Source organism: Bombus vancouverensis, chromosome 11 (assembly GCF_051014615.1).
Source record: "Bombus vancouverensis nearcticus chromosome 11, iyBomVanc1_principal, whole genome shotgun sequence".
Lineage (NCBI taxonomy): Eukaryota > Metazoa > Arthropoda > Insecta > Hymenoptera > Apidae > Bombus > Bombus vancouverensis.
Window position 1 is genome coordinate 11,499,409 of NC_134921.1, and position 26,481 is coordinate 11,525,889.

A 26,481-nucleotide genomic window follows, 5' to 3' on the forward strand; every position below is an offset into this window, starting at 1 on the left:
TATTCGATCGTAAATCGAATCGTAACCGATTCCACCGAGCCGCGAATTATTTCTCCGTTCAAAGGATAGAGCGCATTTTTCCTTTTCAGCAGATACAAGGTCGTAATCGCGAACATGAAAGCACGTTACGAGAAACGAGCGTGAAACAAGCGATAAGACGAACGATCGTTTAAGCAGCAAGATTGTTTCTTCAGCGTTTAAACGAATCTCATTTTTCACACAGCTACGTATACTGACACAGACCTGGCCACCGCTGAACAGTCTCGCGGTTCTTCGGCGGTTGGGTCATTGACCCAGTTCGTATTCTTTCTCGATAGCCATGTCCGGTTTTCACCAGGGACGATACCAGAAATATCCCTTTTGCCATCGAACACATACGAGTTCTCTGTAGTAATGTTCGTTCGAAACCGGGAAGAACGCACGCTCGTTTTACTGCAACATGAACAACACGTACTCCACCAAGTGTTGTCACTCTACGTCTCGGCTTCACGTTTGCTCGATTCGACCGAAAATAATCGATTTATCGCTGTTAATCGTAAAGTTCAAGGCCTCGATTTCATTGCAAACAGCAACGATAACTTATTTTCCCATACTTTTGCCTTTCTTCGCAACAAGATGTAACTTGACGTAACATCCTCGATGTAAAAACGATAACGGGAGAAACGTAAGAAAAAATGGATCAAATCGTCTTGGCTCGTCGAATCGATCTTTGTCACTTATCTATTATCTACGCTATGTGTGTCACGAGTTACAGCTTTGATCGTTTCGATACCACCCTGTGATATTTTCATTGTTCGAATTTCGTCTTCTTTACGGCAACATCTTCTCTACGATAGTAATGCATGCGCAATATAGTAACACGATTAGCAACAGGTTTCACGACTTTTCTTCGCTTTCTGCCAAGTATGTCCAAGAAGAAGCATAAATCGTGTAAATTGGTTGCGAAAACCGATGCGATGTCACTCGACGATCCGATTACGAGTGCGCTCGTTCGTTTCACTCTGTAAAATTCGAATCATCGAAACGAGATGATAAACGTTGTTCGAGTATAATTAGCGTAGGATTTTCTTTGGAACAATTTCGAATGGAAGGGAATAAGAACGGAGATAAAAAGAGGCGAGTATGAATTTCGATTGATAACAATTAGCAGGAGAAGACACGCGCGATGCGACAACAGCGATAGAAGCAGAGGAGTTCAATTATTATCGGACGCGTACATCGAACCCCCATCGCGAGACGAAAGGAAAATGATTCACCGATTAATACAGCAGGCCAATAACAGATACCGATTCGCCGAAACCAAAAAGAGTTACGATCGACTTAGCCGGAATATTGATACGTCCAAGTGCTACGCGTGTCTCGAGATAAATATTCGACCTTCAGAAGCTTTAAACATGCATCGTATGTTTGTATGACTATTCGTTTCTTCCTGCACGTACATCTATACGATAATTTTACGTATCTCTTGGAAAGTCGTCTTTCTCGTTTTTTCTGCTTGTCCAAGATCCGTCAAGACGAACCTATCGACGACGTAAGACGTATCGTTTCGTAACTTTGTTCCGATGTTTAGTCGCGTGATTCTCTCGATCGAACGATCTCGCCGACGTACGACAAATTTGACTTTGGCTCTTTGAGACAATAACACAGAGTTTACATTTGGAGAGGTGGGAAGAAACGATACGACTCGGTTTTCTCTCGGTATCGGTAGAAAACGGAAGAACATGGTCGTATAAAGGAAAAGAGAGGAAGAAGATGATGTGCCGCTATATCGTACTGATAGTTTGACCGAGTTATAGTTTAACCAGAGTATAATCTCATCTCACACGTCATCTCCCACCGTTATCAGCTACCGATGCTTCGTCAGTTCTGGTTCAACTTTCTTGTCCCCTTTCTCTTATCGATTGCTCCTCGCTCGATAAACATCGTAATTCCTAATTCGACGTATCCGATCTCGTCACACTGTAGCACCTAGCTATCGGTGAATTAAACTGTAGACTTTTCGATAGGAGAAGGAGACAGGTGAAAAGGGGAGAACTAGTACGCTACCATATACCGAAGTCCTCGTACTACTATATGTATAACTGTTACGGATCGTGAGCATGCGTGCACGTAAACGTGATCGATTCTTCGAATGTGTGCATACGCGAGAAACAACTTGCTCGCGTAATCAAGTTTGCGATTTCTGATTGTTTACATGCGAGGGCATTGCCCGGATGCCGTTTACCTTACGTACATTCCAGGTGTTACCACTCCCTCCTTCGTCACCTCGCGATTCCAACCTCCTACCGCCTTCCAAGGAACCTACAACGCGTACACGAACCGCACACGATCCATTCGCACTCACGCAGTCGTTCCCGCTTGCAGGTACTAGCGATCGAGCCGATACTCGACTAGGAGATGCATGAATATTCTGAGAAAAATTCGAATTATAACAGCGGAACGAGCCCACCGTCGGTCGAGTAGAACAGCCATTTCGCACGCTGACCCATCTAATCCCCGCTACCACTTTTCTTCGACTATCGCGTGCGTTTCGACGTTCCAATTCGATTCCTCTTTCGTCGTGTCCACGATTTCTCCTCGCCTTCTGTTCAAACAGAACGAAACCGAGCTGCTCATTACCGACCAGAGAAATTGCAACGGTAGATATCACGCGAGAGATAACTCTTTCGAAGATAAGAGAAAACTTTCGGGATTCGACGAAATTCACGAGTTGTTAACTCGTAACTGACCGAAGATTAACCATGTAGAAATTAATGAGAGCGATTAACGTTACGAATAAGCGTGTGGATACACTTAAGCGATAGGCGAGAACAGATAATACGAGTTACGAACATTCCATTTTCTACGCAACGATTAACCGATCGAGTCGATTATTTTTGCCAAAGTTTCGCGTGAAAATAAATTTTATCGCTCGTCGATTTGCGGACAAGAGCGGAGAAATGCAACGTTGTATAGATGTACGAATATAACGCATGTATAAATACAGATACAGAATGAAAAGGGAGAACGAGACGGGAAACGGGTCGTGTCAGGTAATTTTTAGCGATACCTACGCCCGCACAATCCACCTTCGAACGGGTTTCCTTTCTAACGGCTAATAACGGGCCCCGGACTCCGGTTGGGTACGAGAACGCGGTTTTTGACCGTCCGTTATTCCTTCTTCGAACCGTCTCCCGAATCTTCTGTGGAAGCCCCCCGTGGGACCTTCGGTCGATCCGTTAGAAACCATAGTGGAGTCTCGCCACGCGGCCGTATTTTAATTCTTGGCGGTCGAATGTCACTGCTACGGCTGCTTCCTCGCCCCCTTTTCGACTCTTCCACCGACCCCTCCAATTCCTTTACGTCCACATATTGTCGACGAACATCGTCGTGTAACCCTGTTTACGCTTTTACCCTTTTAATCGTTTACTTTAATCTGGTCGATTTTCTCAGTCGAATAAATTTCATGGCAATCTCGTAAACACCGTTTTCTTTTGACACGGCAACAACCATTTACCCTAGGAAACTTTCTATTTTTTTAATCGGTCGGATACAGATTCGATCGTCACTGCGCACAGCTCGTGTCTTGACTAATTGCGATTCGCAAAAAAGGACGTCGTACATATTGCGAGCACGTGTAATATACGTGCGAGTACGTAACACTCGGGATAATGCCGGGTGAAGGACCGAACCGTGCATCGGATGGATGAACTGGTTGTCCGGTTGGTCGTGTGCTCGGTTGCTCGATTGCTCGATTGCTCGCTTGCTCGCTTGCTCGCCCGTTACCATCACTGACCACTGCCAATGGGTCGATAACCTGAGACCTCTTTCGCAGCCGAAATTTTCGAAGCTCGTTCTAGCATGTCGAATCGAACACGAAACACGGAACACGAGACGTGGAACACAGAATATGGAACATGGAACACGCAGACCACGTAACAACATCTTTTCCTCCTTGCCTTTCGTCTTCTCTGTCACCTTCCAGCTGCGGGGCTGCGGCAGTTCACCGCGTGCCCAATTTACAGCCGAATTGGCGCGCATTCCGTATCAACCTCGATTCCTTTCCGTCTTTCTTTTCCGTTCTTTTCTTTCCTTCCTTTTTAGAGTGAAACGTCGCGCCGAAAGAAACGCCGACGATAACATTCGAAGACACGATCGCTCGAGTGGCATCGTCGCCGCGCTAATTCTCTTTTCTTTTTTCATCGGTCTGCATACACCGAACGATTCTACTTTCCAACGTAATAGATCCCCTTGCGTTACGTAAGAAGCGCGAAACCGGTGGATATGTGGCTCGCACAAACGATGTCGTAGCACGATGGCTATACTCGGTCACGAAAACGACAGGGAACGAGCGCCGCGAAGTTATGCGGATCTTCCTTTGATCGCTGACTGTGTACGGATTTCTCGGTTCGCATTTGCCCGCATTACACGCATTCCTTCGCACATCGTCGTTTCAACGCCCTCCACCGATGCCCGCCACCGAATGGGCCAATGTAATTGCAAAATCCCGATCGTCGAAACCTTGTTGCAAAATTTGTCAAAATATTCCCTGCCGTGAATTTCGTAACGCGGCCAAGAAACTGGGTAACGAAATCGAATCGTCTCTTCTTTCCACATGCTTTTTGTCCTCGACTCGAGATTCGAGAGTTTCGAACGCCGGCTATCGCGGATTTAAGAGCCTCCTGTCCTTCTATGTCTACGATTAAAATGATAGCACAACGACGAAACCGTACGAGGCGAATGACGCTAACACCTTCGAGTTGGAGCTCGAAGGAGAACCTCGAGGTGAACGACCGCGGTAAAGTGGCATAAGTGCCGTACACAAACCATGTTCCAACTTATACCGATCCGTTTGGTCCTTCCTTCTCGAGTCACTCCAACTTTATAATCATCGTCTGGTCGACAATTTTACGTCCCATGGTAGCAGGATGGCGACGACGAACAATGAATATCGTCAAACAACAGCGAAGAATACTCGACGTATTCTATGATACCGCGTTAACCTATATTTAGGACAACTGCATCATATTCCAACGAAGCTGTTTTCTACGTCCACATTCTCATAGTCGACATAGTCGACATTCTAAGAGCGATCTTAGATTTTTTGACTCTGTTACCAGAATGTGTATACGGTTTTGCAAACGGAATTGCCAGATCGTCTAGCTTTGTCCTCTGGCTCCATCGACGATTGCGGGCAATCTGCTCTCACCGTGAAAATAACAAATTTTTCGTACACTTCTTTGTGTAATATTGTACCGAGATTCGTTGATACTAGGAAATAAACGGAAAACGTAATAAACACTACAAACTTGCTAAAAAATTGCGGGGTTGAAAAAACACGAACGAAAAGAAGATTTGGGTCAAAGATTATCCTGCCACCATCGAAGTAAACAATCAACGAAAATCATAGTTTCGTTAAACGATCGAATCGCGCTTATTTTTCTACCTGTCAGGTTTTTTCTTTGCTTTGACAATTTTGTCGGTCATCGTCGCGTGACAAAACGGAAAGGATAAAAAAGAAAATGTAAGGTAAACGAGATAAACAAGAGGACAAGCAAAGAAAAAGGAAATAGTTTTGTTGGTATCTTGTACAAGTACACAGCAATTAAATCGACAAGCGGTCAATGCTCGACTGACCTCAACAACAGTAAAAGTGACAAACGGCTCGACTTCTCGTCCAAGTCGGCCGCGGAACTTGATTTCTCGATTCTTGCCCCACAGCCTATCAAAATGATCTACTCCAAGCTCAATTAGCCTTCGAACGATCTGCATATTTCTTAATTCGATATTCATTTTTCCCTTTATTAAGTAAAGGGAATTCATTCAGCTATTTCGGTCGCTTCCTTCTCTCAACTCTGACCAAAATCCCGTAGATTCAGGAAACGGTGCTCGAAGTCGGTGTACGAAACTGTGAAAAGTCTTAGCTCGTTGTACACACGCTCGATACACAGCAAGACTACGAAGAATTGTAAATGTGATCGCAGGCTGATTGGTAGGGATTGGCGCGAAACGAGATCGAAATATCAACGCATGCCTCTTAAGGGGCCTCTACACGTTGAAACATGTTGCGATGCATGCATCGACACCTAGGTTGCATGATACATGTTACAATGTATGTACATCTGTATCGGCGAATCGCTATCAAAATCAACTTGTATCGATCCGGTAATAAGGATACCGAACATAAATCTCGTAGGAAATCAATTTCCTTTCGAAACGAAATCTCTTGACAGGGTTCCTAATTTATTTCCAGCGAAGCCATACGCAAATATTTTCCATAATCACGGTGTACGTTCGTTCTTAGTTCTTTTAATAACGCGAAATTAGAAAAACCGTTCCTCTCGATTAGCCGTGTTTTCGCTCGTTTCTTTGCTATTCTTTGATCTTTCGTTCTATATAATCAACATACCTCCTATTAATGATAATAATACCGGAGTTGGAAGATCAGACATTTTGACAACATCGTTATCACACCATAAACCGAGTAGAATCGGCAATGTGCAGTTAAACTGAAACCGATGCAAATTTCATGGAACCTAAGTGTCGATACATGCGTCGCAACATGTTTCAACGTGTAGAGCGGGCTTTAAACAGGAAACCTCTGGTTGGTATCTCTCGAGGAAACGTTCGTGTTCTCCGAGTCAGGGGCGTATCACGCGTCGGTATTACAAAAAGATCATTTTTCCAATGATTAGAGTGGTCGTTAAAGCGAATTCCGATTTATCCGCGTGTACATCGCAGCGAAAGACGACGAAAGACGAATCCTCTATTCACGCACGTACGAACGATCGTACTTTCTATCGTACTTACCAACGACTCTCTAATTACGCGATGAATCTATACACAATGAGTATTTACAATGAACTTGCAATTACGATTACCGGCTATGATGTATGATTTTTTTCTTTCTTTCTTTTTTCCTTTCTTTTTTTTCACAGGACATAGACACGACCGCGCACGTATACGTACATAATCCTTTCATCCTAAATACGGTAGTACATGCTATAGTTAATCGATGTCGAAGTTCTATCGATCCGTTCCTGTGACCAGTCGTTTACTACGATCAATCGGTATGCGACGTGCTGCACACTCGCTCTTACCTTTCGGATCGCATGATCCAAACCTTCGAAAGGACGTTGACCGGTGTTGTACCAAGAGTGTAGCAAGTGTATCAAATGCTTATGCAGCTGGGCATAAGAGTATGTCGCGTGCATCGTGTGTACACCAGCGAGCCGAGTTACGACTCGCAGGGGGAAAGAAACTCTCTAACAAAAGAGAAAGAGACAAAGAGAGAGAAAGTAGAGTTTCCTCTTGTACATATTTGCAACGGGCACGCGTATATCTTTTTATAGGTTGTGACAAAGACCGAAACGAAATAGGGAATAGAAAAGTGCAAGCGAACCGAAATCCGAAACAGATAGGAAACGAAGAAATATGGTGTCTGTCTGCGCTGTCCAACACCCGCACCAAAAGACGCAATCGATGCGTCGTCGCCGTCTCACTGCGCTCCTCGTCAGCTAAATACGAGAGTCCCGGTCATGTCGTTTAGTTAGATCCTTAAACGCTTCGAATTAGCAAGCTGAAAACCAACGCTGCGTGGGTATCCTGCGTGTCTTGCGTAAAAGAACGTTTTTTTCGACCGGTAACCGGTAAAGGCGAAATAAATTCGTTAGGAAATTTGCCGTACCTGCGAAATTCTGTACGAATGATTTATTGAGTATTGTTAATCGAAGAGGTATCGTGAGATTACAAAATCGGCCATTTACTTTTCAAAAAGTTAAAAAAACGATTTAAGGCTGATAGGGAGAGATGGATAAAGGGATGGAAACTTTGTTCAAGATCGTACCGTCCGTATGAAAAATTGTTTCTTCCCTTATGATATATTTAGAAAAAAGTACGTATCTACTATTCTTAGCTGTCCTGCGAACGTTCGAAGTTTCATCTAAATCGAAGTCGAATCGTTCGCGATCTTCTCTTGTTAGTTCCATTAAAAAATCGAGAAATATCAAAAACACTGCGTGATCCTGATTCCATGGCAAAGGACTGTATGTACATATGTGCGTGATACACGTTTAACTATCCAATCGACTAGAGATCGAACTTTGTGTTTTCCTTTCTTTCTGAAAATCTCGAAAGATTTGACATTCCTTTAGAGCAAGACGATCGCCCGATTAATCGGAATCGAATTCCTTGCGAGAGAAATACCACGTCTGACGACCCTGGGCGGCCAATCGTAATTACGTCATCGTAGCGACAGATATAGAATCACTGTCACTTTCAGTAAATACATATAAACGCAGGTCATAGTCCCTCATCATTTCTTTCTCACGTTTCTCTGTATGCTCCCCTACCCTTAATTTTTCTCCTTCCTCCCCTACCCTGTTCCTTCCTCGCACGAACTACTCGATATCTTCCCCAATTTTTCCTTTATCTTGCGATAATACAACTTTCTTGGCATTCTTAGAAATTTATCTTCTCACATCGTCACGAGCAAATATTTCATTTAAATATACATAACAGTTTGAGAAGATTGTGGATTCTAAAAGTAAACTCCTCTCGCTGTTACGGGGTTGTGTAGAAAGCTGTAGAAAATATCCAATTTGCTCCGAGTCATCATCAGAGCCCTTCAAATAAGATAAAAGTAGAAATGTTTTTCCAAGCGAAAAGACGAAAGGTAAAATGTCAAATTTACGTAACGCGTTATACAGGGTGTATGTCGTGTCGATCTTCTTGCAATTTTTCCATCGCGTTAATGGACAGGAGACCATTGTGCTTATGGCCAATCGCTCCAGTTCCTCGCGTCTTCTTCCCATCGTCTCGACTTCGATAAAATCCGCATGAATGCCAAGCATTGATAAATTCGAAACAAATCGTTGCACGAAGTTGAAAAAAAATTTCCTCGTGTAAACTTCACATGAGTAGCGCAGTTGATTTACCTGTTGCGTCGTGGTTTACGCGCTCCTTTGCCATTCCTACCATTCGCATTCCGTGTCGCGTGGAAAGGAAGAGAACTCTCGAGGGATCGTTTCAAGGGTTTACCAAGTACAGTGTCAAATAAAAATATTCGATTAAAAAGAAGGGGACCGCTATAATCGTATGTATCTGGGTATTTGGGTAGTCTCCGTTTGGTAACCTTGGTTATAACCTCGTTTCGAGAGTATGGCATACGGTGTCGACCGTTGAACCACGAACCACGAATCACGAATAGCATTCGCTCGAAGTTCGGGGTTCGATGTTCCAGCTTGTTCTATCGTCTCCTTTGATCGTCGTCCACGATCGAAAACTCGCCAATCTTGCGCCTGTACTTTCCTGATCGTTGCTTCTGCGACGATTAACGGATTGGAACTTACGCGTACACAATCTTATTCGTACTTTCGAAATCCATTGCTTCGCTCTTACGTAATATTCCTTCGATCTAATGTCGATTCAATCTCTCTTTCGTTAAAAAGGTAAAAGTACCTTAACGAAATACGAAGAAGCGCGAAGCTTGGAATTTTAATGCACACGTGTCGATGGGACTTCTGAAAGTACTTTTTACAGCTGATGTTTCGTTAAGCAATCGAAAAGAGAGAAATAAAGTAGAAAAGCGAGAAACATGTGAAGATGAAAGAAAATTGACGTGTACACATTAAAATAGAAAGAGCCGAACGATTCCGCGGTAGAAATTATACAGTTTGATTAAATCATGCCTTAAGTGCGTTCGTAAAATAGAAACATTCGCGGTTTCGATTTTTTAGTGATAATTTATCAGGCTATTATTACCATTTACGAGTATATTACGGCTACACCATTTGACAGACATGCTCGTTTAATCGTCGGCTAACCTCGTTATAATTATCGTTCATCTCGATGTAAAGGTAGTGTGTCATAAAACTCTAGCAAGGCGACAGTTAATTTACCGTTTCATTAACAGTGTGTTTTCTAGTTGACATGAAACGCGTGAACGGGCACCGTTAGATACACCGTAACTAGCTCGCTATTCGATGGTCTTTCATTAACGATCGAAAAGGCTAATGTCGAATCAGTGCAAACCAAGTGGCTGCTGCGCCGGGTGCGACATCGAACAATCTGCTTGTCCACCGAGATCTCCACGACAGATTATTCTGGCGCCTCCTATTCCTCGACGAACCCAATGGAAACCTTGTTGCATACGTAAATATCATTATCCCTGTCCAGCTCACGCAAGACCTTATCGACTTATACGTTTCACCGATTTCGACTTGCTGTCCCAACATTAAACCAAACGTCATCACGTGGACCCCCAGATGATTAAAATCTGTTCAACCTACGAATACTCGTGCGCTATCATTTCTAAGTTTCCAGAGATTTTGGTTGACGTATGACGACCGTATGCGAATTTCACAAAAATGTACAAATTAATGGCGAATTGGTAATTAGAAGCAGCGCTTATTACCTTTACATTTTCTATCTGTAACACGAACGCAGGCTGATGCGCACAAAACTTGGACTCGTGCTAAATGAAAGAAAAGAAAAAAGTAGAGGAAGGAAAGAAAAACAAGGAGCATTTTAGTGCGTAAACCGTAACACTATCTTTGCATAAATGGCAAGACAAGCTGCGAACGTTATCTTGAAAATCACATAAAAAGCTCAAGTTTAGTCGACATACGAAACGTCCTTTCCTCTTTCGTGGCAAACTGATAGACGCAAAAGTATGCGACGCTACGCAGTCAGACGCACCGACCGATAAAATAACAAGTTTGTTACGCGTTTGCGTTTATTCGCCGCGATATCAAATCGGTAGCATATCCGTTAACCCTTAAAAGTTGCCATCAAAAGAAATCACGTTTATATTATTATGGATAAAATCTCACGGTACTTTTTTCGATTTCTTTTTATCTCAATGCGATTAAATAGTTCATACTGTTACGCGGTATTAAATTAAAGATAGAAAAACCATCTTTTACGATGCTTATGCAAATAACATCGCAGTGGTGTTATCGCGGGACAATGATACTAAAACAAAATTCGCACGAGGCAAAATTTCCCTTACGAGTTGAGCGAGTGAAATGCAATTTGTCAAAATTTAACAAAACGAGCCATATTTATTCCTTAACGTGGATTTTCATTCGCCGACATATTTTCCTATGACTAACCGATTAATCGATGGAAGAACAGCTCTTCTTTACGCGACACCACATTCTGATCGTTTCGAAACGAACCTGTCCATCTATTCGAGGCAGATTTCCGAGAAGGATAGATAGTGCCTGATGGACAATGGGAGAAGAAAGGCAAGACGTTACTCTCGACGATCAACCTCGACAAACCACTTTCCCTTTCCCCGACCGTATTTTCGAATCGTTGCTTACTATATAAGTACGGAAGCTTCCACAGTAGTAATTTATCATCTTTTCCATTTCGCAGTGTGAGACAACAAACAATGGAAGTAATTCGGCAAGAAAGTAGGTGCAGGTAGACCGAGCATGTGCAGAGACGATTGCAGCTGTCAGATCGGCATTGATTCATCGATTCGTTTAACTCGCTAACGCCGTGCTCTGTCGCCTACATTTTTCATCTACAGTGGCTTATGAAAGTGTTTGAACGATTATAGAAACTTCTTCTGAATATAGTATACATATTATACAAAAGATTTTATACGAGAATGCACTATACATAATTTACTATTTCAATTTCACCGTATTTATTAACATCCGCAGTCATTTTATCAGTTTAGAAGATTCTTTCTAAAGTTTAACTTGCAGTTCAAATATTAAGGGATCCAGAGATAAAGAGTCAAATAACGAAATCGTTCTACAAATATTTGACAATTACAAACATCGGTTTTGTTATTGTCTTTTGGAAGTCAATTTAATCAATTCACAGTACATTATTTTAAGTATCTGTGATGATTACAAAAGATTAAAAACATAGCAGTTCGATTTATCCGTAATTTTATAATTAAAATACATCGTGCTAAAAATATACTGATCTTCGGATACTTTCGAACAGTAATGTAACGTTGCAGTGGTTATTTTCTTGTTTCGTTACGTTCGGCTCGATGTTCGCCCTTTTTTCAATTGCGAAAATTCAAAAGTTCTACCAAAAATCTAACTATATAGCTGCTTTGCATCTAGAGAGCTCGCTTTCACGCCCGCCGGCTTTTTTCGTCATTAACGCGACAAATTCAACGGTCGTAATTCGTAACTACGGACTGAGAAACCACGTATTTCGGAAACGTAAGTCGAACCTGTTCAAGCGGTATGTATATACATATATACATATATTGCGAGAACTCTTGCTAATCCGAGACGTAACGCTTTCATTTGACACACGTAATACGTGTATGGGAAAACGAACAAAAATCACTTTTACATACACATTTTTAACCTTGAGGAGTCTGCTTTATCGCGTTCAGATTGCAGTGCAAAACGAATGGCACGATATTTTAATCGTAAATATCTTTCGTTCGATGAAATTTATGATTAAACTAAATGTAATCACCTAATCCTTATAATATCACGATCTTGCTCTGATTTTAGCAATCAAAAAAGATTTATAACGTTTCGAGAAGACGATTGAAACGAGAAAACATGCGTTGCAAAATGGCCAAAAGAACGTAGCAGGGTTAAGCGTGATCTAACTTTGGTCATCCGTGAAACTGACATTCTGTGTAACAAAATAATTGGGAAATATGACATTTACATTATTATCGAATATACGCAGACGTCAAGAGCGTACGTCACTTATCTAACTACGATAAGCATGACCCAACCTACATATAATACTTTGCGCGAAAAAATACGTCAGGATGGCAATATCTGCAGCACTAGCGCTGAGACGCCTGGCGCCTAAGTATCGAGCGTCTGAACTGTTGTGTATGTATGCATAGTATACATGTATCGCGTCCATGGGTCTCATTCGTATCCTCAAAAACACGGGCAAGCAGCCAGATACGATCGTATCCTGGTCATCCGAGTTTTCAATGTAGAGAATCACTTTTCTAATTGTAAACTTTCCAGTAGTTGTGTGCAGTACAGTAGCTATTCAAATTCGTTTCTCTCTGAAGTACTTACACTGGATCACATACGTAAATCCGCTAAATGAAAATTGTTCGTTTACACGATTGCCCGGTTTCATTACGGTACTAATGAAATTTCGAAACGTTTGACACATAATATATCCATAAAAGGTTTCAGCAAATGTCCGAATACTTTCGTGAGCCACTGTAGATACTTTACCTACAAGAATGTAGACAGGAAATGCAGAATCCTATCCAGGATCGGTATCCAGATATCGAGAATGGCTGTGAATGAATAACAGTATTTTTTCTTTTATCGATAATCACTGGAGAATGCCTATGTTGTTGCTGATGCGAGTTTTGACGCTCGCGATGATACACCTACGACCGATTGCGTAAGACATTAAAGTTAGCGCGCGCGGGCTTGGTCTTACTTTCAGCGTGTCAAGGACATCGGCGACAGACCCTGTCGGCCTAATTCCGTAAGATCGTTGCCAGGACGTGCGGACATAAAAAATCTCACCAACGTATTTTCTCTCTCTCTTTCATTTTTTCCGTTTCCGACTCTATACGATACGCAGGCAGATATCGTACCGACTATCACGGTCTATAATCACGGCTTCTATGTACAACCAAACAGGTATACATACGCGCACATATACAAACAGGCAAAACTATTCGAACCTCGATCGTTGTACTTTAACAAGTTTGCGTAATCTTTTGAAAGAGTAACGGGAAGCTAATTCAAAGAAGAAACTATCAATTTACCACGAAGAAAGATATCCACGTATCGATGGTTTACGTGTCGTAGTAGTCGTTGTCTCGTGTAACGTTCGTATCGTGTATGTCAGAAGTGGAGATTTTCTTGGCTCTCAGGAAAGTACGCGACGATAGACGCGTTGTCCTTGACACGGAGCGAACACGCCGTCATCGTCGTCGTCTCGAGTACTCGAATGAATTTTACTCTTCAGGCGTCGAAAGTGAAACACCCAAGCTATTTAGAGGCAACGTGACTGGAAATTTTTAATCGAATAAATTATTGCTCGGTCTACGGATGATTATATTTGGACATTTTTCTCTCCGATCGTTCCTTCGTTTCCCCTGTTTCCGTAGCTTGTACTTTCAATTTCGTTTCTCGTACCTTTTACCCTTCTTTCCTTCTCTCTCGTACGCGACAACGTCTTCTTGCTTTATTGTACGAAAAGAGAAATCATCATTGGGAAAATGTGTGAAAAAGATCGTGTAAGTAATGATAACCGTTAACATTAAGTTGTTAGGTTAAACAGTTGCATAATATAGAAGCGTGCCATTCGTAAAACTCGGTGAAATCAATTGAGTTCGTTTCTAATTTTAAAAAAAGATGTTCGTAATATGTAGAATAAAACGTAGTGGTATAGTAGCTTTCGCGATAGCCAATAGTATTACGTAAATCGTCCTAGGCACCGTTTGAACAATTGTTTTGATTTAACAAAGTCGAAATTCCTTTTTTGCCATTTCTCTTTTACATTAATAAACTGTATTTTTAATTAAGATACAGTCCTCCTTTAATGTAACTCGCATGGGGAACCAGCGTGCATAATTCAAATCAACGCGATCATCTGATAAAAGGGAAATAAGAAAAAGGAAAAAAAGGGGAAAGTAAAAACACTCTTCGTTCGATACTGCCTTTCCTTCCTTTTCGTCTACCCTTTTACAGCGAATTCTTGTACAGCGAATTCATAAAAATCGAATAGTTCTCAGGCAAATTACGTATTCGTCTATCTAACCAAACAACCATACCATAGATCGCGCGAATCAACAAGTTCGATGAACCTTTTGATCGAATTCCCTTCTGTACGCATTGAAAAAACTTTGTTCGTGATCTCATCGAATCTCTTTATGAATAAGCTATTTCTTCATCGCATCTACGTGTCGTGCGATTCAATGCCAAAATCGTTTCAAAATCATTTGTTCGAGTGTCGTAATGCGCGTAACTACTTGATCTTGAATTCTACACATGATGTTGTCGCATGTGAGCTGATTTTCTTCCTCTTGCAATTAGTATACTTTGTTTATTGTTCGGCCGAACCGAAGCACCCAGCGTACCGAGCCTCTTCTTCGCCTATACTATACTAATAATACGTACACGATTATAACGAAAATATAGTATATACACTTATGAAAAATTTGAAGATGCAAGAGTGTACGTGATACACAATATACATACGATAAAATATCTAAAATATTGAACTAGAGTTGATCTACCCTCGGTTCGAAAGATCAGAGGTTGACTAACAGATTAAATTGCATGTTTAACTCCCAACCCTTGTGTAAAGATGACCAGGTCAACTCTGTTACATCTATTTTATCGATAATACAGTCACGCTAATAATACATCGCTTTCACCAGCGATTAGATAGCTATTACCAATAGTTGGATTATCACGTGACTAATTATGTTTACTTTTGCTGGCTGGATTTCCTGGCAATTGTATGCTAATGATTTTCTTAGAACTTTAAAAATCCTTCTCCCAGACCGATACGACATCGAGGTGTATAAAATTCCAGAATAGCAACATAGTTAATTTCTATTCGATGCTGTCAGAATACTACCACTCCACGATTTCATCGCATATTTATCGTAAACTACGCATGACAATGATACACGTGATCTTTCATCGTATCATCGCGTTTCATTTCGTTTCATCTGTATTCCGGTGCTATCTTATACGTACATATTTTGGACGTTATGTCTAGAAAGAAACACGAAGGAGAATCGAAAGATACGAAGAGAACAGATAACGATTTCGCAATGAATTGCATATTAAGCAAGAAATTTGGAATCGACGAACTTCAACATCACTTTTTTCGAGACAAGTATATTCATGGTGAATCAAAATTCGAACGAATATTATTTTACATTTTCGACTTATTCCTGCATGTAAAACAACCTCCTGTCGATTATCAACTCCTGTCTCGTTAAGAATTAAGCAAATTCACGTACCTATACTTGGCAAGCTTTTCAAACTCAGCTTTCTCAAACGCGAAGCCTCCAACACAATTCTGTTATTCTTGATCTTCGTCTTACTACGAGCCATGGAATCTTCATGACTTCACTCGTACTACGGATTTAGACCCACGATTTATACATATATATCGTAAAGTAATATACAGAATCGTATTGAAACAAATCATGGAAAAACAAACGTAATCGGTGCAACTCGTTTCTCTGTTTTCACGATCAGGTTTACCGTCAGACACTTACTAGCCGTGCCGCTGACACTGGCATTGGCCTACTCTCTCCGGTATAGTTCGTTCTCCCCTGCTTACCTTCATAGTCTCGCTTTCTTTCGTATGTTTTCGTCTTATCGTTGAACGCAACTCACTCCGTTTCTATGATCGCGGAAAACTCGAATGTCCAATTAAGCTTGATAAACGTTCGCAACACGTATCACGGATGCGATGCTATGCTGGAGGCCGTGTAACAGAGAAACAAAGAGCTGATGAACTGCGTTTTCTATCTGAGAGAAAGGAAATAAGTGAATAGGTATTTACAAACATCATTCGATCGTGACAATACAGATATATGTACACAGATAGTAGTTGCACAAAAGAGTATTTCTTCATTAAAGGGTTGCTGTCTTACGAACGATCGATAATGACAACAACCACGATAATGATAATGATAACGATAAGAAAAGAAGCCTCGTTTTTTCGGTACGACCTAGTTTTCAGTGAAAAAAAGTCATCCGTTTCTCGTTCGTTCCCGTGTCAAGTGCCACGCAATACAAATCGACGCATGTGAATACAACCATCCAGTATGTGAGCATACTACACGATCGACCAACCGGATAGGACAAGTGTCGAGTGGATAAGTGTCTGCGAACCCTTTCAGTTTGGAAACGCGTGCAGACACGCACGATGCACGCGAAATCGCGACACTCCGACCTGAAATGTACACGTATTCCAGTTCTTCTTCCTCGCAATCTCCATACTGTATCCTTGTCGTAATTACATTTGATTCTCCTATTGGATTGGATAAAAAGTAGTTTTCTCTCCTTTTTTTTTTTTTTTTTTAATGAATTTCTATCAAATAATGAAAGAGAATCGAATCCCATATATTCGAGAAATTTTAAATCTTGAATTTTCCTCTATCTGTTCCAATATAACACAGTTTCATTATTATTTATCACAGTCTTCACGAAACTTCTTTGAAAGAGCCTGTAAATAAAGCGAATTTTTCAAGAAGACTCACGAAGCTATAGATAGTCTAATTCGAATTGAATCTTTTGTAACTCTCGCGATAGATTGTCCAAGCAACCTGATCTATGCAAATTTGTATAAATTCGTATTTTCGTAAATGCAATTTAAAGAAGCGAGAGCCGAACCTCGTCAAATCTTACGACGAGTGCTATACTTTGCATATTTTAAGTACATTCTGTGTATTTTTGCACCTTTAAATTTCCCATAAGTGCATAAACATTCACCGTCTATCGATCATATTTGCGCAGCATCCTCCCTTCGATTCACGCCACGAAATGAAATGTGCAAGTACGTTCGAGATACAACGGGCACGCTCAAGATCGTAGTTCGTGGAAACTTTTATTTGAATGAAATCGCACTTTCTTTTACCGTGTACACGCGTTCCGGAGTACCTTTCGTTCGAGGACAAGCAAAGGTCCACAACAACCAAGGAAACTGAGGTACGGTGCAACGACCGATCGTCAAGTAGGTCGGTTGTGGGCGCACGCAATCGTCGCAACGATTTTGAAAAACTGTCGTTCTACTTTTACATGGGAGCACTTTCACGGTCGCTAACCCCACGACAACGACACTTGCCATATATTTTGCATCCTCTTGTACTGCCTATACGTACGTATGTACATAGCTGGCTTTAAGTATTAGGAGGACGTCTACTCGCTATGTTTATCGGAAAAGCGAAACAAATTTTGCTTTATTTGACATTTTACATTGGTAGCTGCGCGTGACGCGAACGAAACAACAGATTTATTGATAAAGTAACTAGGTAATAGAAGAGAAGAGCAAAGGAGAGCAATCAATTTGCATTAAATATCAACAGGTGTCTCAACTCGTAAATGGCAGTATGGTCACTTTGTTTGCGAGCGTTAATACGATATTAGTGTATAAATTATGTACATAAATTTCTTCGCAAATGTAATTGTTAGACTCGTATCCTTTTATCGATAGACCACGGATTTTTAATGCATTTTTAGCGAAACAGATGGAAAAATGATAGAATACTCGTATACTATACTATACTATACGTATGAATAGAATACTCGTTATAATACTTGAACTCGCTGTAGAACATTATTTTCATACAGGGATATATAGGGAAAGAAAGAGAAAGGAGGAAAAGCTTGTCACGACTATTGGCTGTTCTTTAAGTCTCGTTTGGATTAGTCAAGTTACTTGAATTCAAACGAGTGGAAATCAGATGACGTGATTAATAAGAACGAGTCAAGTAAATAACAGTTTTACACTGATAAACACGTTTTAAGTTACTCGAATGTATGTAAATTGCTGGAATTCAGATAACTTGACTAATTCGAATCAAGTTTTACGAACGTAAGTACTACATAACATTAAGAATAGAACGAATTCAAATCGTGAACATCTTGAAACGATGTTTGTTGTTGCTCATCCTTGACACCGTTTACGAATCAACCCTACTCGTGATCACGCGCATATGCGATTAGTCGATCGAACGTTGTACCGTCGCAATTGAAATCATCTCACAGATAAAGCACGGTATCGTACAAATTAATACAGTTCTCCGACTAGTGTAGCATCGATCGAAGTTTGTCCACGAAAAAGATTAAACAAAGCATCAAATTTTGTATTATTACAATAATAATACTGTTATTGTTAGATACAACCATTGCTGATAGGTAAAAGCGTTGTTTGTTTAAAAAGATCGCGACCGATTTCTATTTACGTTAATCAAAACTTTCCATTAGATAAAAATTCTAGGATCGATGAGAGATACTTTTTGACGTTAGAAAAATACAATTAATTCGAAAGTAATCGAAATAACGTAACAAATTCTACAAATAAATAAACAAGAGACGAGAAAGGAGAATTTGCTCGTCCATGTATCTTTTATGATCGTTGTGATATACGGCAGAGGGATTGAATTATACGTTTTTTAGGGAAAGAGCGAGACAGATCTCTCAACGAATAAACAAGAAAGAGTACGAAAAAAAGGGGTGTTAACGCAAAGTGGAAAAAGGGAAAAAAGAGAAAGGAGAGGAACGCAGAACGAAGAGAAACGCGAGTGCGCCTGTGCGACTGCATGCGTCGCTGCGAGGACGCCATAGTACCGCAACCCGCCGTCCGCCGTCGTCCCGGCGCCACAGTCTTTCTCTCCGTATGTACGGAGCCGGCTGAAGCTGATCGTTCAGCACGTACCTTCCTCCCTTTCATTTTTAACGTGTACGTCTACTCTATTTCTACACACTTCTTTTACGATGGTGAGTGAAATAGCTGACATTTGAAAAGCTGCAAATCGTACTGCCGCTTAAAAATTCCGATTCAATTTGTCAGACTTACTACACGCGTACATCGTCGACAACCAAACGCGAATTCGAATAATTCCTTATCGACACACCTCGTTTACTCTGCAACTCGAAAGTTTTTTCTCTTTCTTCTAACACCGACTACAAAGTTCCCTCTTTTTGGTCGTTTTAATTTATATCGACACATCGTTTCGTTACTTGTCTCGCACTCTTATCGGTGATTGCACGTATATATCTTTTTTTCTTAATAAAAGCCAATCTTATACGATTTGAACGAAACTTTCTCATTGCTATTCAAGGGAAATCAATAAATCGCTCGATCGACTTGCCTTTATTCCTTTCGACATTCTATGTGACGGTACGTGTCAGTGCGGTCCGAAGAACGGAAATTGAAGTGGGAAACAACTTGGAGGAATCTACTCCGTAGAGAAGCTTTTCTAACGCACCGCGAGATCGCAGCACCTCTCTTGGAATTGTCATTTTACATCGATATGGTCACTTTTTCGTGAAACTGCTATTATTCTTTTTATCCATCGAATGAAGCATTGAAGTTGTAAAAAATAAAAATAAAATAAAACCACATCTCTTTGCTTCCCTAATTCTATGTAAATGATACACTTTTATCAAAGGGGGTAACATCGTCGTCTTCGTCTTCATCATCGTTTTCGCCTTTGCCGACGTGGTTATCGCCGTCGTCGTTGTCGTTGTCGTCGTCCTCGTCGTCGTCGTCGTCGTCGTCGTCGTCGTCGTCGTCGTCTTTGTCGTCTTTGTCGTCTTTGTCGTCATTGCCATCGTCATCATCGTTATCGTCATCGTCATCGTCATCGTCATCGTCATCGTTATTTTTATTGTCGTTATTACCGCTATTATCATGCTTCTGCTCGTCATTGCCATTATAATCGTCGCCGTTTCTAACTCTCGTCACTCTCATCTTTCTAATTTTTTTTATCGTTTAGCAATGTATCTTGAAATTGTACATAAAAAACTTCACAGGTACTTCCAGACACGAATCTGACAAATCTTCTTCGTGAGCAGCAACATCAGCAGCAACGGCAGCAAGAACAGCAACGGTGTCAGCAGAAATGTTATTACGAAGGTAATAGACAATTTCCATTAGAACGGGAGAACCGACAATGCAAATCCACGGAGAATGAGAATTCAGAAGAGATATCGATAACGAACGTTACGGATGGAGAGAGCTTATGTTATAGTTTAGCTCTGATACGAGGTCGTACGTCGATGGCGTATAGCTTTATCACCGTACGAAATGAAAATAATCAATGTTCCGAGTGGCCAATCGTATCTGGTGAATTTCGTGTGATAGTAGAATTGACACGAGGTCCGAACAAGTTGGAATTAGAAGTGGCGGGCCAAAAAAAGGGACTAGTTCTAATTCACGAGCCGAGAACGACGAGACTACGTGTAACTCCTGTCTATGTGGTTTGCTTTGGACACGATGGATATTTCCAAGGTCCACAAGGAGAAGACCAGTCGCCGGAAAGTGCGACGATAAGGATAGGTCTCGGTGCCCGACTTTTACAAACTCTCACCGCCGAGAAGTTAAGGGAGGCGGGTTACGGAAGGAAAACGTTTCAACTGGAACGAGACTTGGGTGGTATGGAATGTTTGATAATGCACAGCATGCTTGACGTTAATCAGGCACGTGCAATGAATCAGCGGGAACTTTGGAAATTCATCGCGCGAGAATTAATGACCGGTCCCTTGGCATCGGAAGATCGCAAATATCTTGCGTTTCTTTCCTGTACCAGATATCGAGGCGCGCCAAATCCACGCACTCGCGAAGATATTCTCGCGAGGACGCAAGGACACGCCGCGCTCGGTGGAGGTGGATTAGCGTTATTCGGTTCGGCATGTCTTCATACATGGCCTACCTGCATGGCGCAAATATTGCCTAGATTCCTCGACACTACGGTCATCGATACTGAACAATTGATGGATGACAGTAATTACCGCGGTACGCACGGTGGCTGCTTCGCCACGACTCTTGGCTCGGTTCTCCACGAATTAGGACACACCTTTGATCTCGGGCATACCCGTGAAGGCATAATGGGCCGCGGATTCGATTACGTCGATCGTGTCTTTGTCGGAGCGGCTGGGATCGATTTCAATCGCAACCCCGTTTTACGAAGAGATCCTCAACACACAACGATCGCACTGAGTAGACCGCTCAGCGTGACAGTCACGATACAAGAACCATACGCTATGTTAGGGAGTCCTCGAAGAAATCGCTTACTTTCCGAATCGTCCCGCCCTTCGTCTTCTCAAAACCCTTCCCGATTACTCGGCAGGCTATCCGCACCCGCTAGTCCTGAATTAAACAGATCCTTTTCCAAGAGTCTGATGCAACCTGCATCGGAACAAACCCCTTCCAATTTGCAAACTGATCGTACATTTTGGTCACCATCCTGCGCAGCGTTTCTTGCTTATCATCGATGGTTCAACAACGAAATGGACAACGTTTTCAATCGACCTTTCCACGACATCGAGTACGATGGGAAAAGGTATAATAAAATGTTTCTCTTCCAATTTTGATTCACTGGCGCATATACGCCCAATACACGTACACAAAACTTGCACATACACTCACTTACTCAGCCTCTTCCGTTGTTGCTATTATAGTTTTAAAACGGTTATTATTTATATATGTATGTATATACGTTTCTTTTTTTTATCATAGAAACGTCGTAAGATCACGCTTCGGAGTACGAGTAATAGAGCTCAGAAAAACATCTGGTGGAATGGTAGTTGGTTCTAAACAGTTTCCCGGCTCTCGACCACCTCTGGAGGCGTTAGTTCCACCAGCTCCTCCTCACTGTCTTACCGCATTGACTCTCGTCGCTGAAGATTCGACTGGCAATGTTCTCAAATATCCACTTCCAACGGCGTTTTAAAGATTCCAAGGTTATTGTCATTTTGCCACGATTTTATATCTTGAAAGCGGGAATATAGCCAATGTCGAACGATAAAAATCGACGCCGATGAATCAACGTCCTATGTTTTTGTAATCTTCGCATAGCGAGTAAGCACGATTAATATTAATAATAATGCTTCGTCGCTAATGCTAATTCGAACGAAGATAACTTCAAGCTCAATATGTATTTGCTTACTAATTAATTATTGATATTTCCTACGAGCTTGTTTCTCTAATGCGCTATATTTGAAGAGAAATTTTTCCCAGTTTTATCGGTTTTTGTGAAAACTGTAACAGTAAAGCTTTCCGTATTGGACTTGAAAAACCTTATTGCCCTGTGTACGCTATTTCTAACAAAATAAAATCATAGAGAGACACAAAGAGAAAGGTAGATAGATAGATAGATAGATAGAGAAAGAGAGAGAGAGAGCATTTGTGCGTGCATGTGTTTAAACATGGGAGGAGAAAATGAGAATTTCATACATCATACAATGTTATTAACTACATACTTCATTTCATTAAATTCTAACATATTTTGTAAATATCATTCAAAATACTATAGAGTTTTGTAGCAACTATTGATACATTGTATTTGATAAAAAAATACAAATATTGTGCATTGACGTTTCTATGTACGAATGTGTGAACGAATGTATACAATAACACTACGGAAGGAACGAATGCTATAAAACCAGAATCTCTATTTCTTATTACCGAAAATACGATAAAATTGTGAAATTGCCACGTATAGGTATGTATAGTTTAATAACTACGAATTTAGTTTGATATATTTTCAATCAAGAAATAACATTAATATCCGACGTATTCTACAAACATCGGGTTACTTACATGATAGTAACTAGGATGCCTTATGGACGATAATAATTTGTAGATATAGCTAACATGAAATTGCGTAACGACTAATAAACTTGTGAAAATAATTTTGAAAAAAATAATTCAAAAGTGTCCGTAGAACCAATCCAGTTAACGATGTAATAAAATATATATTACACGATCATGCCACGTAATCGTTCGATTAGATTTTATGAGAATGTTTATCGGTTTTTTCAGTTTGTTATAAAATTATTTCAATATAAAAATATAAACAACAAGACAAAAGATCACGTGTACACACATTTTTGTTACCGATTATATATTGAAAATTCTGTTACAAATCACTCTAAGATAAAATTGTTATTGCAGCTAACAGCTATAACCCTAAGTATTTACTTATCATAAACAGATCGATAATATATTAAAAAAGACTGCAAGGGTTGAAAGAACATTATTAATATTTCTTAAAAACTTTTAAAAATAAACACTTTCGTTATACGTATATCGTTTCTGGTTGTTATAACTGAAATTACGTTATCCTAATACAGAATTATGTTGTCACCTTCGTCGAGTGCAAACGATGACGAGGATGTCTTTACTTATCAAATAGAAGTTTTATTTCCAAATATCACAGAAGATAAAATAAAAACCGTAGAATTCTTGGATGCAGCTCGAGGTCTTGTGCGAATTATTGGTATGCACTTGGTATCCAGTAAATATCACATAACCTACACAAAAACGAAATCTATAAAGACGAACACGAATGTTTCAGAAAAACTTGGCAAAGTGTTTGCTCCGGTTAAATATGATATCCAGGGTAACATTGATGTAAGTACATACCTTAAAATGCGATCATTCACAAGGATAATCATATACATACCTAAAAATAATTCTAGAAACTCACGTCCCGGCATGTAAAGGATAAAGAAAAAAACGCGATTCTACAAGATATGATTCTAATTGAAAAAAATACTGAAACTAAATTAATCGCTACGGATGCTCTAACGTGGTTAACCAGGTGCGTGTAGCGTTTCTTATGCATTTCTATTCTTTCCACTTTCTTACTTGGTTTCTGATGAATTCGATTCGTGTGTATTGACGCTTCTCCATCACTTATTCTGTTCATTAGTTAAATCAAAACTTCGATCTATAAATTACAGAGCCTTGCATATGATTCTGTTATTTTTCGAACAAATTGTCGAGGACTCTAAAACGGCGACACCAACAGAGGATTTAGTAGCATTTTTAAAAAAGGCTTATAAAGAAGCTCTACAACCATATCACGGTTGGATGGCGCAACAACTTTTTGACGTAAGTCAGTATTTACTAAAAACGTATTCGCATACATACGAAAAATTATTCTTTTTTTCTTGTATTATACGCAATACATATGTACATTCTTAATTATACTATTTCATTACATTTCCAATTAATTGATGTCAAAGCATAAAAACATTCATATAATACACGTGTTGAGTTTGACGAAATATGAGTTTATATTTTTCAAATAAATTAATACTTTCTACAATTTTTCTATTTATTTACATACTATTATTTACTATAATTTTCGACTTTTTGTTAACAGCTTCTTTCGCTCATGGTTCCTACACGTTCGCAACTTTTACAAACATTTACTAATGAACAAACTACCGAGATTAGCATCATTATAAAGAGCATGGAAATTTATTTAATGCGTTTACGAAAAAACGTATTAGCGATACAGTTATTTTATAAAACTAATAATCTCTGAGATAAGACATTTTATTAGTCTGAGAATTGTGTTCATTAGGTATTGTGTTAATTGAGAACATTTGCTAAAGGAAAAATCTGCAATAGTATTTTAATATAATGTACTAGTATACTGTACAGTAATTACACTTAGCCAGTATTTGCTCAAAACTCTATATATAATTAAAAAATGAGACTAGCTACAAAGGTATTTTAGAACAGTTTAACATCCATCCTATGTACATGTATTGTATAAATGCATTAAATAAAACACTTTAGCACGATGATCTGCTAAATTCATTAAAGCTATCGTACCTGTAATAATTTCAATAAGAAGAAGGCAGACCATGAAAGAATTGATAAATGTTTCACTATAATGAGATGGTATTCCACGATCAAAAAGGAGAAATGCTTCTAGGGGAAGTTGTATTAATATCGAGATTAACCAGCAAGTAGTTAATTCTGGAATCTAATATTAACTTTCTTGCATGACAAAAATCTACAAATCAACTAAAAAAAGTCTATTACAAATAAAGTATGATTACCTTTCCGGTAAGATTTCCAAGGTATCCCAAATATAACTTTAAGCTTTCAAAAATTGAAAGTATCAGAAATATTGCTATAGTTAGCAATTTATAAACATTTGTCAAATTATTGTACTGTGAAAAAATAATAAATAAAATTAATATATATAAGTACAAGTTAATATACATTAGATGTTGATCTTATAACTTCATCATACAGATGATATTTACTTTTGCATCCAAGTTTACAACAGTAATCAACAGCCAAACTGGGAAAAGCCATAGATTTACATACAGGGCTATTTGAAATGGTAAATTAGACCTTGTTTTATTATCTGTAAAATATATTCTATTTCAAATGAAATGTTATTCTTTTCTAATTAAAGGAATGCATTTACACAAGTTGTAACTCACAATCATGATATGTTAACTTGGAAGATGTTTCATTAATAACATTTGTTGTAGTAAATTGTGACATTTTCAAAACAAATACTGCGACATGATCATAACATTATTAAAATCAATTGTAACAATAACAATTTCCATCCAATATTTTAAGTAAATATTTATAATTGTTACACTTTTATCTTCAAACAGCTCTAAACGTCTATACAATCTAAGATTTACATCCATTCAGCATTCGTATATTTATATCTTACACAATCTCATTTTACATGTCCCTTAACACAACGTACATATACATACAATCTCGATCTGGAATCTTCCGTATAGTACATTTTTTACTCTATCTCTTTCTTTACGCTTTCTTTATACCTTCCATCCTTTTTGCAAAATTGTTTAATAAAGAAAAGTACAAAAATATACAAGTTTTAAATACAACGAAAAATCAACTACATAATTAATTACAGGAATGTAATCATATCTATTAAAAACGAATAACAATAACCTATTTAGAAAAATCTGCATCAGTCTGAACGTTTCCAGGCTTACTGCAATTGATTTGATTTACGTAGTAGCGTGACATGTGTTT

The 26,481-nt window shown here is 39.6% G+C and overlaps 3 protein-coding genes across 8 annotated transcripts; 2 read left to right on the forward strand and 1 right to left on the reverse strand.

Annotated features, from left to right (window-relative positions):
• The first annotated feature begins 19,299 nt into the window (after positions 1-19,299).
• On the forward strand, positions 19,300-22,384 carry LOC117154872 (uncharacterized). The gene is made up of 3 exons (XM_033330252.2): positions 19,300-19,427; positions 20,466-21,994; positions 22,171-22,384. The coding sequence occupies exons 1-3, from the start codon at positions 19,425-19,427 to the stop codon at positions 22,382-22,384; spliced, it is 1,746 nt and encodes a 581-aa protein (XP_033186143.2). The 5' UTR covers positions 19,300-19,424.
• Positions 22,258-25,250, forward strand: LOC117154876 (glycolipid transfer protein A). Of its 5 annotated transcripts, XM_033330256.2 has the most exons (6): positions 23,422-23,531; positions 23,787-23,932; positions 24,011-24,066; positions 24,135-24,256; positions 24,399-24,549; positions 24,824-25,250. In XM_033330256.2, the coding sequence occupies exons 1-6, from the start codon at positions 23,422-23,424 to the stop codon at positions 24,986-24,988; spliced, it is 750 nt and encodes a 249-aa protein (XP_033186147.2). In that variant the 3' UTR covers positions 24,989-25,250. The 5 variants fall into 5 exon arrangements, with proteins under 5 accessions (XP_076479078.1, XP_076479077.1, XP_033186147.2 ...); XM_076622963.1 differs by lacking the exon at positions 23,422-23,531 and adding an exon at positions 22,258-22,394 and having other exon boundaries at positions 23,787-24,066; XM_076622962.1 differs by lacking the exon at positions 23,422-23,531 and adding an exon at positions 23,050-23,155 and having other exon boundaries at positions 23,787-24,066.
• On the reverse strand, positions 22,892-26,438 carry LOC117154877 (transmembrane protein 17B). 2 transcript variants are annotated; one of them, XM_076622964.1, is made up of 4 exons: positions 25,905-26,438; positions 25,722-25,825; positions 25,512-25,625; positions 22,892-23,966 (listed from the first exon to the last, which is right to left on the reverse strand). In XM_076622964.1, the coding sequence occupies exons 1-4, from the start codon at positions 25,966-25,968 to the stop codon at positions 23,958-23,960; spliced, it is 291 nt and encodes a 96-aa protein (XP_076479079.1). In that variant the 5' UTR covers positions 25,969-26,438; the 3' UTR covers positions 22,892-23,957. The 2 variants fall into 2 exon arrangements, with proteins under 2 accessions (XP_076479079.1, XP_033186149.2); XM_033330258.2 differs by lacking the exon at positions 22,892-23,966 and adding an exon at positions 24,755-25,435 and having other exon boundaries at positions 25,905-26,405.
• Between the last annotated feature and the right edge of the window lie 43 nt (positions 26,439-26,481).

Excerpts from the sequence above, each read along its gene's own strand:
- LOC117154872 (XM_033330252.2), top strand. Across the intron at positions 21,995-22,170 it reads ATCGAGTACGATGGGAAAAG|AAACGTCGTAAGATCACGCT; the intron begins GTATAATAAAAT and ends TTTTTATCATAG.
- LOC117154876 (XM_076622960.1), top strand. The coding sequence starts at position 23,422 with ATGCCACGTAATCGTTCGATTAGATTTTATGAGAATGTTTATCGGTTT. Across the intron at positions 23,532-23,786 it reads AACAAGACAAAAGATCACGT|AATTATGTTGTCACCTTCGT; the intron begins GTACACACATTT and ends ATCCTAATACAG. Across the intron at positions 24,550-24,823 it reads TGGCGCAACAACTTTTTGAC|CTTCTTTCGCTCATGGTTCC; the intron begins GTAAGTCAGTAT and ends TTTTGTTAACAG.
- LOC117154877 (XM_033330258.2), bottom strand. The coding sequence starts at position 25,968 with ATGTCACAATTTACTACAACAAATGTTATTAATGAAACATCTTCCAAG. Across the intron at positions 25,826-25,904 it reads CAAGTTAACATATCATGATT|ATAATAAAACAAGGTCTAAT; the intron begins GTGAGTTACAAC and ends TATATTTTACAG. Across the intron at positions 25,626-25,721 it reads TTGTAAACTTGGATGCAAAA|TACAATAATTTGACAAATGT; the intron begins GTAAATATCATC and ends ATTTTTTCACAG.